The sequence below is a fragment of the Silurus aristotelis genome, assembly GCF_946808225.1.
Source record: "Silurus aristotelis genome assembly, chromosome: 10".
Lineage (NCBI taxonomy): Eukaryota > Metazoa > Chordata > Actinopteri > Siluriformes > Siluridae > Silurus > Silurus aristotelis.
Window position 1 is genome coordinate 27,647,399 of NC_139583.1, and position 17,879 is coordinate 27,665,277.

Sequence of the window (17,879 nt, forward strand, 5' to 3'; positions counted from 1 at the left end):
ATGAGATTTCTGTTATCTATCATGTAAGTGTGTATAAACCTAACCATATATATATATATATATATATATATATATATATATATATATATATATATATATATATATATATATAGCCAAAATAATGTTTATTTTGCAACTTATACTTGTTTACTCATGATTGTGGTTATTTCCCCCACCTGATCTTTGCCTGCCTGTCTGTGTACTAGAGCTTGGACCCCTGGAATGAGCTCTCACAACTTATCTACAGTACATCTGTAAAAGACAAGCCATCAAATCTCAGATCACAAGAGAAATGGCACATTATCAGTTTAATAGAACTCAGACTTTCACAAATCTGGCTTATTTATTTATCCCTGTATGGGGTTAAAATGTTTTTTTTTTTTAATGTTGATGGCAAATTGTTCAAAAAGTTATGTCTTAAATAATACAAGAGGTTAAAAAAGTTACAAAAAATCCTAAAAGGCATCTAAAATACTACCGACATACAGTATCCAGGTTACTGAATTACATGCAATGTGCAAGAATCAATTTTGCTTCAAAATATTGCTAAGAAACAAAACTGCATATCAAAATGTATATAATCTGTACTTGCCATATATATATATATATAGAGATAGATAGATATAGATATTTATAAAGATTTATATGTATAAAATCGGACTGATTATTAGTCATACCTTCATCTACTGACTATGTGATTATTAATGTAATATTCCCAGATTGTTAATTCAAAAATTTCAAATATAAATATATATATATAAACATGGAGTTAGTAGTTTGGGGGGGTACTGATCTGTGTGTTTTGTGTGTGTTGTAACTGAGCACATTCACTGAGTTGGTATATAGGGTGCCAAGGTACTGCACATCTACACACTGTTATCTTTTATTAGTTCCACTGGCACGAGCAGTCCATCGGTTCCTGGTAGTTGTATTCCACAGAAGTAGCGTTGCGAGTGCAGTACAGCTGGATGACGCGGTTCTGTAGGCCATTTTCACGACAGCACTTGCAAAAACGCGCATGGCTGTTAATGTTGAAGTTAAATATGGTGGCTGAAGGACACTTGCCATCGCAGGAGTAAACTGTTACCTGAAACAGAGAGAGAGAGAGAGAGAGAGAGAGAGAAAGAGAGAGAGAGAGAGAGAGAGAGAGAGAGAGAGAATGAGAAATGAGGATCAGATGATTAATATGATTAGCCAGTGTTGGAATGAAGTTAGAATGTAACTTACTGGTGCATTACTTCTGCAGTCATCTTTCCTGATAGTGGTTCTGATGGCAACCCTTTTGCATGTTTTCCCATCCTCTTTACCTGTGCACATGGAGAAGGGTAGTGTAATAGAAAGATCCAAACTTAAAAATAAAATTAAAATGGTAACATGATTTTATTATTGAAACACCTCTTGGTAAGCATTTTATTATTAAAACATGGGCATCGTTCAAGCAACCTGAGAACAGTGGTGGAACAGGGATCATCATCAAAGGGAGGACAGGAACGACAAAGTGAAGCATTTCCATGACAATTTATTACGCATTATAAAATACTTAATGTCCTATAATCACTCATCACTGCAGCTACTGCATAATTGCCCAGAGGCCTTTTACAATGCTTGGCATTAATGTCTATAGCAGCTGCTGAACATGATGTAACATGAAGAGAATATTAGCCAAGTAAAAATAATAATAATAACTAATAAAATATCATATGACCGTGTATCATTCAAACAGTCCAGAAGAAGAAAGCAAAAAAATTAAATCTATCATCTAAAAAAAGACCAATGTTGTTCGTTTTTTTTTTTTTACAAAATACATGACAACATTAAATAGACGAAATAATAATGAGAATTCAGGAATACTTACCAATGCCATTATGCCTTAGTCTAATTTTGGATTGTTTAATTAAATTAATGGCTTTAGACTGTTAAAGTGTACTATTACATATAGTTCATGTAATACTTTATTTACTCATAGACACGGCAAAAACTCGTTGGCTTTACAGCTCTAGCTCCATAATGGCTGTTAGCTGTAGTCTCTGCTAAGGCCCCTGCATTAAAAGTTTCGCAAAATCTGACACTAAAGGTGCATCTCAAACCCACACACGTGAGGCGATTTTGCCAGGAATATCAGCACATTTCAACAACATGCCATTTGAACTTTCCCTCTGTGCCAAGCGGGAGGGAAAAGTGGTGAAAGTGTGTGGGGTGTGTGGTATGCAGAGTGCATGTCTTTCTACATGTAAAGTTTAAATGTGTTCATATTCTCAATTCATGATGTAATGGGTAAACCTCTTTTTGAAACTTTTCTAAATTTGTACATATGAAAGCTAAAAATCCACACCTAGATGTTTAAAATACTGTGTCCTTTTAACAAGGTTTTCATATATCCGAGGTTGTCCAGAGGCTGGGGTGAGAGTATAGGGTAGACAAGATATGGCGTCCTTGAGCATGTGCTCTGCTTTAGGGGCCCAAACAGTGGCAGCTTGTCGGTGCAGCCCTGAATGCCTTTACCTTATGATCTGTAGCCCACAGCCTTAACAACTGAATCACTGCCTTCTGTTTGTGTATGAACTTCGGGTTACTGTCTGCATAATTCTTAATAATTTTAAGTATATAAAACATTTCACCAAATTTTCAAATAAATTTTTATGTATTACCAAACACATCCTGTTTCCAATCTGTGTACTTCACTTTTAATGAGTTGCTCAAAAGCACCTGGTTCCACAACTCCAAATATCTGTATAAGACTGTAGAAAGGATATAACTGATAATCACACACTCTGGTGTTCATGATATTTTTTCCTCTGTAGTGATTGTAATGTTTTAGAGATTTATAATCACACTTTAAGTGTCACCCAAATGAGGATGGGTTTCCCTTTTGAGTCTGGTTCCTCTCAAGGTTTCTTTCTTATACCATCTAAAGAGGTTTTTCCTTGTCACAGTCATCCCAGGTTTGTTTATCAGGGATAAATACACAAAGTAAAATATACAAGTGTGTTGTTCTACAATTCTTACATTCTGTAAAGCTGCTTTGAGAAATTTCCATTTTGAATTTAACTTTAATGCATCTTTTATTACAGCTACAGAACAAAGACATTCTTGTTGGTAATCTGCCCAAATAAAAACCACAGTAATGGTGCATGATCAGTCTTGTCCTGCTTATGGTTTTTTTTTTTATATAGCTACCAATATTACAGTCTTTTAAGCATTAATTTTTTTCTTACTTATCATACATACATCTGAGAAACCAGGAAGAAAACTAGCTGATCATTTTGTCAAGCACCTTCATACTTAATAATCAAGGGGGCTATGGGAGAAACAGTTTAGGAAAGACCTCATCTATTTTCTTTGAGCTGAAAACATCTCATAACTGATGGTGGTATCTTCAGGTTAAACCCCATACACACAGAACACGTGTTCATTGAATATGATGAGAATGAAAATGATGTATAACATACTACGGCTTTCACAGACACACACACTCAAACACACTTACACACACAGTATAATAAACATGAGGAAAGGATTGGAAAGTACCTGTGTCACAGTTAGTACTAGCAGTGGGAGTTACAGGACTAATGGAAAAAGGTAACAAACCAAGTCCAGCACCTGAGAAACACACATGGTCATATTTACAATTTCACACATTGACCATAGGTCACAAACGCTGCCTTCCCAGCATGCATTGTGCCGAGCTGGACAGAAAGCCCGCAACTCATTCTTCACCTCAGAGTATTCGAAGCACAGCAGCCAACCCACAGGAAAAACCTGCAACAACTACTAAACCACAGGCCCTCACACACTCACATGCATGCAGGCAACAAAACGCTCACTGCATCACATATTAACATTCACTTAAAAATACATTTTAACATTTAGCAATTTACAAAAATATTAAAAATACGAAACAGAAAGGGCACATGCCAGAGCGTCTCCTCAATGCCATCTCTTAGCTCCCCAAGCATGCACATTCCAGTCTAATCAAAAAAAAATCATGGTGGAGTTTTATGAACAGATAATTAGGGATAGATTCATGCACACCGCTAGTCCTGCTAGTTCTGGACAACTCTGTATATAAACAAGTGACCTATAACTTGTCTATTTGTGATTTAGCACCTTAAGTTGAATTCATGGTTTAAAATCCTACAAAATCAGTCTTAAACCGTCACATTAGGACTGCGAAATTACAATTCCAAAAAAGTTGGGGCACCGTGCAAAATAAAAATAAAAAAAAGAATGCGATGATGTGCAAATAAGGTCATTTTGAATTTGGCAAAAGAGAGAATGGCTGCATTTGTGAATCATGTTCACGCCTGCGTTCTCCTTTGCATGATAGAGATTTAACCTGCATTTGTGGATGACATGGCAAACTGTGTTCACAGACAATGATTTCTGGAGACGTTCATGAGCCCATGAAATGATTTCGTTGATCAATTACAGAATCATCACTGTTTTAAATGCAGTGCCTCCTGGTGGCCCATAAATCACACACATCGAATGATTTTCGCTCTTGACCCTCGTGCCTTTCTTTGGATTCAGAAGTTTTAATGATATTATGTTCTGTAAATGATGTGACTCTTTTACAATTTTATGTTGAGGAACATTATTCTGAAATTGTTCCACAGTTTGTATATACAGTCTTTTACAGATTGGTGAAGCTCCACCCATCTTTACTCCTGAGAGACTATTTTTTTAGATAAATTATTTATACTCCATCATCTTACTGACCTGTTGTCAATGAGCCTCATTAGTTGCGAAATGTTTCTCCAACTGTTTAATTTTAATAACACTTTCTTTTTCCAGACTTTTGTTGTCCCGTCCCATGTTTTTTGATACGTGTTGCAGCCATCAAAATCGAAATTACCTTGTTTTTTCCTCTAAATGGTGCATTTCCTCAGTTTAAACTTTTTCTATGTTTTCTATCTTCTATTGTGAATAAAATATGGGATTAGGAGATTTGCAAATCTTTGCATTCTGTTTTTATTTACATTTTACACAGTGTGCCAACATTTCTAGAATTGGGATTGTAATAGTATTATAATTTCCAACACTATATTTGACTCTCAATAAATTAGGTTTATCATTTATTTCAGACAAAATTATATGAAATGATGAGAGGTTTTTTTGTTTATTTTCAATAATAAATGATATAATAAAAATATCAGAAATTCAGAAACTGAGCAAAAGAATCATGGTACATTTTTCTTAGGCAGCCCTACTTAACCATCATATGAACCTATTGCAGAACCCATCTAGTTCCAAAGCTAATGCACACAGCAAACACAAAATACAGTCAAGGAATTAAGAATTAAATATATCTTTCAACTGTTCACTCAGGTCCTGTCAGTAGAGCTACAGAGTATCTTTTAATCTATTCCTACAAAAAAATTTTCTACAAAAGGATTTAGTGAAAATGGAAAAAAAAAAAGACAGAGACAAAGAAGAGTGAGAAAGGACTTCATTTTCTCCCGGACAGCAGGATTTAGTTCAACCACAGAGCGAAACCAGCAGCCAAAACCAAAAATCCACTACAGCCACCTCCATCATCCACAATCAGCATACAGCAACCACCCATAAACCACAAGAAGCCACCACCCCACCTAAATACTTACAGGTCTTACAGCAGCCATCAACATAGGTCTGCACCACACCTCCATTCTGCAAAGAGATCGTGAGGATTATAAACCTGGGTCTATAATATCATCCGCTCTCAGAATGACTTAAAATACCTGCAGACCTGAATACACTCTGTGTCGTTAAAAGGAGGGCAGACGACTCCCGAGGCGAGAATCACCGCTCCAACCGCTGTCTCGATGCAGTCGAAACGTGTGCAATTAGACACCCAAGAACTGCCTGCCTATAATCACATGACCACACACACACACACACACACACACACACACACACACACACAGCTGAGCTTCAAATGAGGTTTAAAATATAAATATGATGTGCGTCATATTTAATAAAGACGACTCAGGTCTACCGTAAATACTTCTGTAGTTCCGTTCTCATTGGTAAATGAGCAGGAGACATTTTTACATGATCCACAACACACGTAGGGGTCAGGGGATGGGACGTACACCTGGTGCTTTAAAACCAACAAGATACAGGTGACCAAAAACATACACAGCACACGGATCTACATATGTACTATAATATAATATACACTTTACATTTATAATATAATACTGTATAAAATATACTATATGTAATTGTGTTAAAACATTATGCATTTTTCTAGCTGCAATCCGTCACAAATAAACTTTAACACAAGGTTGATTCATCTTCACACCTTAATGCACAGGATCTAACGTATACTATATGGACAAAAGCATGTGGACACCTGGCCATAAGATTGGTATGTGGGGGTTTTTTAATGTCCCATTCTACATTTGCTGTTATAATAACCTCCACACTTCTGTTTAAAAACTATCACAGTCTTGATGTCACCCAAATGAGGATGGGTTCCCCTTTTGAGTCTGGTTCCTCTCAAGGTTTCTTCATCATCACATCTAAGGGAGTTTTTCCTTGCCACAGTCGCCTGACTGCTCATCGGGGATAAACACACACCATTCACCTTTACTTAAATTCTGTAAAGCTGCACTTGAGACAATGTCTGTTGTGAAAAGCGCTATAGAAATAAACTTGACTTGACTTGACTTGACTTGACTTGACTTGACACTCTTCTGGGAAGATGTTCCACTAGATTTTAGAGTGTGCTTCTGGAAATGTGTGTGGGATTTCATTCATCCACAAGGGTTACAGTAAAGTAAAGTCAGCTCCTGATGTAGGATGATGTGAGGAGGCCTGTGAGGAGGCCTTCATCCCCAAGGTGTTCAACAGGGTTGAGATCAGACCTCTAGAGCAGGCCACTGAAAATCTTCTACACCAAACCATGTAATGCATATCTTTGTGCACAGGGAAATTGTCATGCTGGAACAGGTTTGGGTCTCCTAGTTCATGGAAGGGAATACTCAATATCCAAAGACCTCCTATACAACTGTGTGCCTCCAAATATGTGGTTACAGTTTGGAAAAGAACCACATAGGGCAGGAAAAGCCAGGTGTCCCAATACTTTTCCCATTTGATGAGTTCTTAAAGATCAGTCTTATACACGTTTTATGTGTATTCATATTTATTTATTGTTAATCTGTTGTTTATATACTTTAAATACACTTCAAGAGTATATGTAAGAAACTTTATTACTGAAGATAATAACTAAAATACATTCTATATAGGATGGAAAATGGTACATATTGTGTGTTTAGGACTCACAGGTTCACACTTTTCAGAGCAGTTCGAAGTGTTTACATCCATGGCAAAGAAACCCGTGTCAGAGTCTCTGTGTGTGAGGCACTGCACAGTATAACACAGCTCTCCTTCTACATACTGCACCATGGACTGGCCTGGACTCAGCACAGTCACTCCCTGAAATAAACATACATCTGCCTTCTCTACACACACAAACACACACACACACACACACACACACACACGTATATGCAAACAGATGTACATGCACAAGCAGAGTGATTGATAATGTGTGTGTCTGTGTGTTTCTTACTGCATGAGTACTGAGTGCAGCCACAGGAACTGCTGTAATCTGCCTCCTCCACTTGAACTTCTCCCTGACAAAGACAAAAAACCCATGAAGTCAAAAATCGCTTTAACACATGCGATAGATAATCAAAATTGTTTGGCAAGTCTGTTGAATATTTAATGTTTTTTTTTAAACTTAATTAGATGTCATTAAATAGTTTTTTTTTTATATATAAGGCAAAAATATTTGATATATGTAAAGAAAATTCCAACAACCAAGAGAAGACCAATAAACAATGTTTAGATTTCTATATGTATATTTAAGTGTGTATACACTTTGTCTCTTCTTCATGACGTCACCACTCATGTTGATCCTACAGAATAATGCAGAACAAGATACACACAACAACGCAACTCACCACTGCACACTGAGGCTGTGTGATACTGTCACACTGACACTCTGAAGAGAGAGACAACAGTTATGTGGACAAATCAGAGCAATGCATTTGTATAAATATATATAAGGGTCTTTGTGGCTGCCATTTTTACCACAGTGGATGTCTGGACAGCAGCTACCAGGTACAAGTCTCTTAACAAGTGCAGAACCAGTAGCACAGCTAATGTTGGTCTCGGGACACAGGCTCGTGTCACACACTGAAAAAAAAAACATTGAATATTCAGGTTTAACAGTTAGAGTTAATAATAATTCTTTATAATTTTTTTTTAACAAATAATATTTTGACATTTAATTTTAATTACTATTTCTCCCAGTTGTGATTAAAGAGTACTATGCAGTTTTGCCGTCTTTCTTAGTAGATTACCGAATAAAAACTGAGCTAACAAGCTAAAACCATCATGTACTTATTTATATTCACCTTTCTATGTCTAAAGCATACATTTGTGTTATATTTGACTGCATCACCACTTCGTACTATTTGATTTTGTTAAATTACCACAGTTATAATGAGGGCAGCAATCGTGAGTAGTGTTCATATCCACAACCAAAATCTCTCCAGGCAGACAAACTGGGATGGGATCCATACAGGACTCACACACTGTAGTACAAACATAGAATAATACATATTACAATATAAAGACTCAGATCATAGAGACAATACAGATAGTCCCTGAGTTATGATGATGTGTTCTAAAGACCTCATTGTAACTTGAAATTATTGTAACTCGAGACATGGCCAACCTACTCAGGAGTCTTAGAGAATGGTGATCAGTATGGGGTAATATACGGTCATTTTAATAATTAAGCATTTACAGTACATCATTGAGCAAAACAGAGCAATTTACATTAATGTAATGTATAACCTTTACAGTGTATATATATATATATTGGCGGGAGCTGGTGTTTGGATGAGCATCAGGTCATGAGTGGAGGGTGGAGCCAGACATGCTCTGTTTCAGTGTCTGGTGACGCAGATAAAAAGGTTAGAGACAAGAGCTACAATTGGGCTTTGAAACACCAAAGAGAGAAAAAAACAAGAAAACTGAACACTGTCCACCACTGGAAAGGATAAAGCATCTCACAAGGCAGGAGATTCGTACATATCCCAAAAATTTAAATGCAGCGTGATCACTATCGTCATCATAGGATCAAAAAATCCTAAGCCGAACCATCGTAACTCGGGAAGTACTTGTATTGACTATTATCAAGAAAGAACAATTTTTGTTTTGTTGAAAGTCTTTTACAGGAAGCCCAAACACTCATGGCAGGAAGGAGGAAAAGAGGAAGAGCGAAGAGGAGGTTAATGGATGTGGTGAGGGAAGACATGTAGGTAGTTGGTTTGAAAGAGGCAGATGTAGAGGACAGGGGGGTTTGGAGACGGATGATCCACTGTGGCGACCCCTAATGGGAGCAGCCGAAAGAAGAAGAAGAAAAAGAAGAGGAAGCGGAATTTTGTATTTAAATTTTTCCTTATCAATTTTCACTTTCCAGCATCTGCTTGTCCAACTTCACTAGGACAAACAATTGCTATAAAAGCCATCTCTTGATTGCTTGATTGAATATTTAGCTCAGTACGCTTATTAATCATACGCATCTTACCACATAGATAGTTATAGCAACAGGCATGCTGCCCTCTGACCTCCACCAAGAACTGGTCCTCTTTGCATTCTGGCATTGGTACACTGGGGCAGGACATGGGGTCACATTCTGTAACAAAATGACTTCTGATTTATTATTTCAACCTAAATAAAAAATAAAAAAAAAGCAATCATACTTTGAACGTGAATTAATGCTGAATCGATTAGAACTTATCTGACCACATCGATATTCAGGACAACAGGAGAACGTGCTATAGCCAATCATCAGCTTGTTCCCAATCTCACAGGAAGGAACATCATTCTGGCAAATGGTTTGGTTGCACTCTATAAACATCCATACATATACACATATTAGCCTATAGACATACATGCTTAGAGGATGGCACAAATTTTGTTTATATTTGTGCGTGCGTGTGTGTGTGTGTGTGTGTGTGTGTGTGTGTGTGTGTGTGTGTGTGTGTGTGTATATACCACAAATCTTTTTTGGGCAGCAAGCTCCTTCCTCCAGCACATCAATGTAGTACTCGCCCTCACGCTCACACAGAGGGGCAGGCTCAGGAGGACACTCGGGCTCCACCGGAACAACACTACCATTTTCCAGGCAGGTGAAGAGACAGCAGCCACGCAGAGAACCGTTCCACACCTCCCCTGGGGCTCGAGGGGAACCATCATTGTCCGTACACACTGTAATGCACATGTTAAATATACACACACAGACATCAGTTCACAAAAAATGACAAATGACATCATATTTGCTGCTGGAACAACCAAACAAAGACTTTCTTCTTTATTCCTACATTTACATTATGATTTATAACATGAGCCCTTGATTTCTCACCACACTGCTCCTCAGTGACACAGAACGCAGAGTCAGCTCGGTGCAGGATTGTCCCACTCTTACACACACACTCCTCCCGAATAGATGAACAGGTACTCTCTTCATAATAATCTCGATTCTGACAGGTCATCGTCTTGCACGTGTTCACACACGGCTTATACTCTTTACCAGGAGGACACTTCAGAGCTGCCATGAACAACAAATAAGGCATAAAATAACATGTATATGAACGTGAACACAAACTGGGAAGACATGAGCTCTTAAGTGAATATCTATGTGTGTATATTGTTGCGTATGTGACAGCTCACGGCAGAAGTTGCTTTTCCTCCAGCTAAAGCAGATCTGGTGAGTGTAACAGATGGCCACATAAGCAGCAAGAAAGTCACACTCGTGCTCCTTGTAGTGAAGGTCACCAGCCCAGATTTTCTCGCAGAACTGCTCTGGTGAAACCTACGTTCAAATGTACACTTCGACATTAATTGAGGGCAAACAAGACACACTGTACATCTTCTATAAATTAGAAACTATAAATATATTGAATGTCTCAGAAATTGTCTCTATACTGCAAATACATTTAAATGATTAGAGAATGATATGGCAGATATAAACCTTAGCTTCCATATAAGTAGAAACATTACTGAAAAACATCTGATTATATTTTTAATTAGTGATTAATAATAATGAATTATTATTATAATTCAGAGCAATCAGCACACCGACATGCAGGTAGAAGGAATCCACTCTTTGTTTAATTTAATTTATGACTTGCATGTATTGTTTTAAATCGATTATCATTAAAATAATTTAACTCCTTACATTTGTTATTACATCCAAACGAAGCTATAATACACTCTACTAGTCGTGTCGTAGATCGTAAGTAATTTATACTCTTTACTGACTAATATACGGTATTTAAAGAAGAAATACTGAATATTAAGCTGAAACTGTTGCTTAAATGCAAGCCATTTGTGGACTCCTGGCACTGGGCAATGCTACAAAGACGTCTTTAGTTACACAATTTTAATATGCTGCATTTTTCTCTACAGGCCGATATATATTTTTTAGCGATTTTGCCTTTACTGTGTTTCTACTGCACCTCATTCACACTCGGGCCTCTTAGCTAATTAATATGCAATAAAATTTTCAATAGTTTGATAAATATTTATATGTGCCCAGGACCTGGTGGTGACAGTTAGAAAAGGGGCTCTGGTTCAGCATTTGAAAACATTTGGTGCAGTTTCCCGTGGTGCAGTTGTCCCCAACTCTCCGGAAATACTCCGTCTCCTCTGATGTGTCCACCATCCAGCTGTGAAGAAACACAGGGATGTCCTCCACGTTTCGCATCACAGTCCCATTGGGTAAACGTAAGTCATCTGCCGGGTTACCATCGCAGCAGCCTGAGAGAGAAAGCACACATTTTTCTCATTAGGGCTTGGAAATTGAGAATAAGAAAAAGATTTTAACTTTCCATTGATCAGGATGCTGGAATTTCGAGGTTAGGATTTGCTTTACACAAATATATTATTGTTTCCTAAGGATTCACTTAATTTATGATAATTATGGTTTCCTTAAAATACACACATTCTTCAATTAAGTAAAAGTACAGATACTTATGTTTAAAAAAATACTCGGGTAACAGTTGAAGTATTGACTATATTTTTTTATTCAAGTTGAAGTAAAGAAGTTTGGGCTCCGAAATGTACTTCGGTAAAAAGTGGTCATTCCTACTACCTGTTTTAGTGTCACGCTGGTAACTGGACCTCACATCATAATATTAGGGCTTTCAATCATTTAAAATATTTAATCGTGCTGTTCTAAATGTGCCTTAAATTAATACTTTCCAATTTTTAATACTCTAAGTAACATGGGCATGAACAAATATTGATGCGTTATGCAAATTAATGTTTATTATTCATGAAACCAAACTCAACATAGAGCATGAAGACAAAATATACTTGTAAATGTTTTAAAGTTATTATAGTGTTTGAAATTAAATAAATTATCAGGACACCAAAGAGAACCTTTGCTATGTTTCCACACGGACGGTTAATGGGTTGATACAGGAGAAACTGCACCTCTTATAACTTTCAAACAGATTACATAATCGGAGAATATTTGCATTTGATGTGAATAGTTTATTAAAAAGTAGACTTTTCGAGCTTTCTATACATATATTTATTATGTCTGTGTGGCAAATATTAACTGAGATTCAGGGAGTCGGTTTTATTTGGGTGTCTGTGAAGAGAGATGACAAAAAATCTACTTAAGTACAGTAGTGAAGTATTTGTTACTTTCAACTTCTGCTTGACTATGATAATACCTGCGATTTGCTGTGCATGTTTTTATAGTAACTATTTTGATATGTATTTTGATTGGTATTTTGTGGATACCAAACCATATTTTAATACTGAAATACATTTTATATGAAAGAAATTGATTTATTATTATTATAATTTTTTTTATAAGGGTCCTTAAGCACCAATTCAAAATCTGCATTGGAATGTGTGCACATAAACACACACACACACACACACACACACACACACACACACACACACACACACACACACACACTGACCGCAGAGGCCTCTTGTGGAGGTGTTATCAGCGGCGCCGTACTGTAGGACCATGATGCCGGTGCTGTGGTACCACTGAATACTGATTCCACTGGGGGTGTGAATGCTGTACATGGTTCCTGTGTCATCGATATGCAGGTTCAGTCTGGTGAATGGCAGGCGAGCCGTGATCTGGTTCACAGAAACCTGTACACAACCAGGCAAAGAAACATTACAGATTATCACGCAGAGTTAGAATGGAATGCATCGGCAGATGGCAAATTCCTAGCTAGCTAAAGTATCTTATCGCTGTGTACCTTGCGGTCAATTCGACTGATAATGATCCTGTAGGCATGAGTGGTTATGTTCAACTTCTTAAAACACAGGCCAGACGTTCCACCTGTAGGAGTCTAGCGATAGAAAAAGGCAGATAAAGAGAGAGAGAGACAGTGTTAAGGTACAAATTCACAATTTAAACTTAAACTTTAATTACTGTAAGACTGAAAATAACATTCAGTAAACTTACAGGCCGTCGTATGTAGTTAACGCTCTAAAATTTAAACAGAATGAGTTAAAACTTCAGGAAAAAAGCATCAGGTATTCATATTTTTATGTAGAATATTATATTTTACAGTACAGTCTGCATTGTTTACCTCACTGGTAGGGCACTTTTCCACATGTCCGACAATGTTCTCTCGAGGCAGGTGGACCAGAATATAGGACCCGTTATCATACAGAGCAACATTGTTCCCATCAAATGTGATCACGCGTAGATCTGAGATGATAGAGCAGCGGCCTGACGGTACACACAGTATCGGTACATTTATCCAGACTTTAAAAAATATAAAAAAATAACTGATATTACCGTTATTTCCGGTATTACTGCATGTGTGCAAGACCGAGGAATATGTCCTTATTATTTTTGATGCTCAAGTTTCTTTGACTAACCCGTAACGATGTTGCCAAGAAAAATAAAAAAGCACGAGTTTTGGAAACCTGTCTATGCTTATATGATATGGTGTTGCAACTGGATCAATTTTAAATGATTCGCATATTTTGGAAGATGACCACTTCCGCCTATGCCAATTTCCCACACTTGTTTCAGTCGAATTTTTTTCAGTTGCATTTGTGCATTTTTCATAAATTTTTTTGATGCATATATTATTATATAATGAATTACATTTTCATTATATATGCGATAAATAAATGAATAATGAAATCATATAATATGTATAATTGTAATATAGTATACATACTACTGTGTTTATTAATGCATGTGACCCAAATGCAAATTATATTGGAGACTGCAATAGTAAATCATGACTGTAGCCCGTATGCTGCTATGCACAGTGTCTACCTTTAGGTGGGTGATTTTCAGTCTACATCAAATCGTTTCGGTAGCATTACCGGTGTGTATACAATAATCTTTTCTACTCCTGAGGAATTGCAAATGGGCTACAGCCAATGCAACATGTAAACAGGGCCTGTGTCTTACACGGACAGCGCCACAGAGGACAGCAGGGGTCTGTGTTGATCTGAATGGGCATGCCGAGCAGGTTACACTGCGGTTGGGAGATGTTGAATCGGCAGTGCTGGGAGGAGTTGTATAGCATCAGCTGGCCATTAAAGCAGATGTACTCACTGCAGTCATCAACTCGCACAGAAAATGGAGGCTAAACACAGACAAAACCCCCACGGAAAAACCCATGCCATATTAGATATAATTGATATTTTATAGCTCGCTCAGTACACACAGAAACCTGAAAACTTCACATATAGCTCACCGTGCATGGTCCAGTAGGGATCACGAATGCAGGAAGTGTGGTTGTTGTACTAGGTGTTGTTGGAGATGAGGAGGGGGTAGTAGAAGGTGGCTCTGGGGATGTTTCTGCTGTTGATGTCAAAATAAGTTCTTCCTCGGTAACTGTGGAAGGGGGGGTTGTTTCTGTAGTGATAAGTGGAGTTGTTATTGTGGTGGAATGAGTGGTGAAAAAAATTGTAGTAGTGATGGCGGAAGTAGTTGTTTCCACAGGTGTGGTCAATATCTCTGTAGTGGTGGGGGGCGGTAATGTAGTGGTAACAGAAGTAGTCGTAGGGGGTGTGGTTGGCATAGTGGTGGGCAGGGTTGAGGTAATAAAGGGACTTTCTGTGGTTGATGGAGAAGATGTAAAGATTTCTGGAGTTGTTGTAATAAAGGTAGTTGTGGTGGAGGCTGAAGTTGGAGCTGCAGTCGTGATAGTCGTCCATGCGGTGGTTGGAGGAGATGTCGATGTGGGAGCACTCGTGGTAGCTGTGGTGGTCGAGGTGGTTGTCAAAATTGTCGAGACAGTTGTGGTAGGAACTGTGGTGGTTCTGTTTGACCGAGTTACAAACATGTAAGGAGTCGGAGTTGGAGGAAGTGTTGAGCCTGCGAAGCAAATATTTTAAACATAAGCAGAATACCACGATGTTTGCACTGTGAGGAGATAAACGCTGAAGTAGCAGATGTTGGTGGTACTCACAGTCTTCTTGGTACACACACCTCCTCGTGATTTCATCCAGCACCATGGTTTTCGGGCAGCGCGGGAAACAGCCTTCCACACTGCACATACACACAGGGTTTATGTTGCAGTACCTCATGCATTTACAATAAGTTTGAAAAACATGTCATTGTAAAGATACAAATAAGGTCATTCTATTGCAGATTCACAAACAAAAAAAGTTTCTCATTCAATAAAATAATAATTCAATAATCTGTTGGGACAATTACAATCACATGGATATCTACAGATTATGTGCAGATTTGCCTTAACGTACAGATGTGAGATACCGTTGTGACCTTTTAACAGCATCACAAAATGGCCTATGATGCAGTATTTATATCTGCAATAATTACTGCTCTCACAATCATGTTTCTCCTCCTTCTTCTCACTATGTATGCATGTAAACTATATGAAGCTATTCCTATAGCAGCATGTGAATATGTTGTAAACTGTAGGTTACCTGTCCTCTAAGAACTGCACTAAAATGCCATTTTCCAGTTAAACTCTCCAAAAACCTTTCCATTTAGTCTTAAACCATGTCAGTTCCTCACAACTCTGGCAGGTGATTCTCACTTAACCTGGCAGAGCTTTTGGTACTAATCTGGAAATTCATGGACAGAAATACTATTGACTTGAATGCATCAAATTGTGAATCTTACAGAGGCAAAAACTGGCAGCGTGTGGCATCAGGATCGGCGCATGTTTTCACACATGCGCTGGCACATGCGTGATATTTCCACTCGCACATCAGTCGATACGGGATCACAAAACTGCTCTCTGAAACATGAGCGAAGATACAGACAATGTCACATTAACAAAACTGTATTAGGTGCAACAAAACTGTATTTTAGAAACTAATACAAACCCAGAGGAAGTGCATTTGGCACAGAAATACGCCATCATAATGACTTCCAAATCCTCTTTATTGAAGTCTTTCGATATTTCATGAGCTCTGAGTTATTCACACTGCTAGATTTGGATTCTCATGGATATACAAGGCCAAAGTTTCATGATTCAAATTATTTGGATGTCATTATGACGGAGTATTTCTGTGCCAAATGCACTCCTTCTGGGTTTGTATACGTTTCTAAAGATTATTTTTGAATATGGAATTCCTTGTATTGGGCACTTCTACAGGAAGAGTGCTCATATGCCCATCACCATAAAGATTTTGGTGATATGAAGGATGATAAAAAAAAAAAAAGGGAGATTAGCTGAACCAGTGTCCTTTAATAAGCACTGAACACATAAGAAGGGTCAAAGGTGTTCATGGTCTTTATGTTGGTTAATGTGTTTATGGGAACTTTCTCACCCTCAATGGTAAAACTGCTGCTGGCCTTGAAAGAGTACGAGTTGTCGTAGCTCTGTGCACGTGCATGTGTGTGTGTGAGTGTAATAAAGACGCCCTTCTGGCTGTGCAGCTCAAAAGAAGATCGCCCAGGCAACCACAAGCCCTGGTGATGAATGAAGGTTGCCTGCCGGCGAAAGTCTTCATCTGATCTCCAGCGCTCCAGGCGTATGGCGCGACTGGGTGTGACACACAGGAAGTAGTTCGGGCGCTCAGCAGATTCCAGCGAGACAGTGGGGACTCCTGAAACCATAGCAGAAAAATGAAAATATCATTGATGCTCTATCATTCTGCTCACCTTCGATAACTACAGCACAAGAAACTAGAAACTTTGAAGCCGGTTGTTTTACCGGTGGTGCAATTGTGGTGCAATTGTAATGCTTGATAGATGTTGTGGTATCACCTAGCATTTCTGAATAAGACTTTTTTTAATTCGACTACAAACAATCAAACGAGCGCTCCTCCAATCGTACGTTTATACTGTATAGTTTATACAGTACCATAAATTGCTCTGTTTTGCTAAATTATGATTCGTAATTTGTTACAAAATACGATGATCCGCTGTGGCGACACCTAATAGGAGAAGCCGAAAGAAGACCATTCTTTTAAACCCATGCAAAGGCTAGGCCACGTCTTAACTTTTCTCGATGGGGTCATTAATTAACTAATAATTCAATGTTATTTTTTTTCTTCCAAGAAAAATATGTTTGGCTTGTCAGCTGGCTTGCAGGTGTTTATTTCCAGCTTTGATAGGCACCAAAAAAAAAAAAAAAAAAAGAACATAAAACGGTTCTCACGTGAAGCCCGTTCCTTGTAAAGTCCACTGGTAATCATGAGGTTGAAGATGGCAGTTGGCTGAGCGCTCGTCTTCAGCAAAGGAAACACCTCTCCACTGCTGGTATTCGCGCCAAACACACACACTGAATCATTCTGTTCAGTGGCATACAAAGTGAATGGACCCTCACCCAGTTCTAAACACAGACACAGAAAAAAAGATATAATACTGGTGTGTATAGTGTTTTATATAA

The 17,879-nt window shown here is 38.0% G+C and overlaps 1 protein-coding gene across 1 annotated transcript in view; it reads right to left on the reverse strand.

Moving 5' to 3' along the window:
* Window positions 1-582: 582 nt before the first annotated feature.
* otogl (otogelin-like) overlaps window positions 583-17,879 on the reverse strand; it is a 39,191-nt gene continuing 21,894 nt past the window's right edge. Inside the window, exons 32-58 of the mRNA XM_083553207.1 lie at window positions 17,649-17,822; window positions 16,816-17,094; window positions 16,163-16,280; window positions 15,483-15,562; window positions 14,766-15,388; window positions 14,477-14,654; window positions 13,635-13,777; window positions 13,508-13,531; window positions 13,299-13,391; window positions 13,005-13,188; window positions 11,606-11,823; window positions 10,735-10,876; window positions 10,427-10,612; window positions 10,060-10,272; window positions 9,808-9,912; window positions 9,590-9,697; window positions 8,487-8,588; window positions 8,083-8,187; window positions 7,953-7,993; window positions 7,559-7,622; window positions 7,270-7,448; window positions 5,978-6,082; window positions 5,729-5,848; window positions 5,604-5,649; window positions 3,529-3,600; window positions 1,228-1,307; window positions 583-1,087 (exon numbers count right to left, since the gene is read on the reverse strand). Coding sequence (XP_083409333.1) covers window positions 887-1,087; window positions 1,228-1,307; window positions 3,529-3,600; window positions 5,604-5,649; window positions 5,729-5,848; window positions 5,978-6,082; window positions 7,270-7,448; window positions 7,559-7,622; window positions 7,953-7,993; window positions 8,083-8,187; window positions 8,487-8,588; window positions 9,590-9,697; window positions 9,808-9,912; window positions 10,060-10,272; window positions 10,427-10,612; window positions 10,735-10,876; window positions 11,606-11,823; window positions 13,005-13,188; window positions 13,299-13,391; window positions 13,508-13,531; window positions 13,635-13,777; window positions 14,477-14,654; window positions 14,766-15,388; window positions 15,483-15,562; window positions 16,163-16,280; window positions 16,816-17,094; window positions 17,649-17,822 — 3,983 coding nt within the window. The 3' untranslated portion in view covers window positions 583-886. The remainder of the gene's footprint in view (window positions 1,088-1,227; window positions 1,308-3,528; window positions 3,601-5,603; window positions 5,650-5,728; window positions 5,849-5,977; window positions 6,083-7,269; window positions 7,449-7,558; window positions 7,623-7,952; window positions 7,994-8,082; window positions 8,188-8,486; window positions 8,589-9,589; window positions 9,698-9,807; window positions 9,913-10,059; window positions 10,273-10,426; window positions 10,613-10,734; window positions 10,877-11,605; window positions 11,824-13,004; window positions 13,189-13,298; window positions 13,392-13,507; window positions 13,532-13,634; window positions 13,778-14,476; window positions 14,655-14,765; window positions 15,389-15,482; window positions 15,563-16,162; window positions 16,281-16,815; window positions 17,095-17,648; window positions 17,823-17,879) is intronic.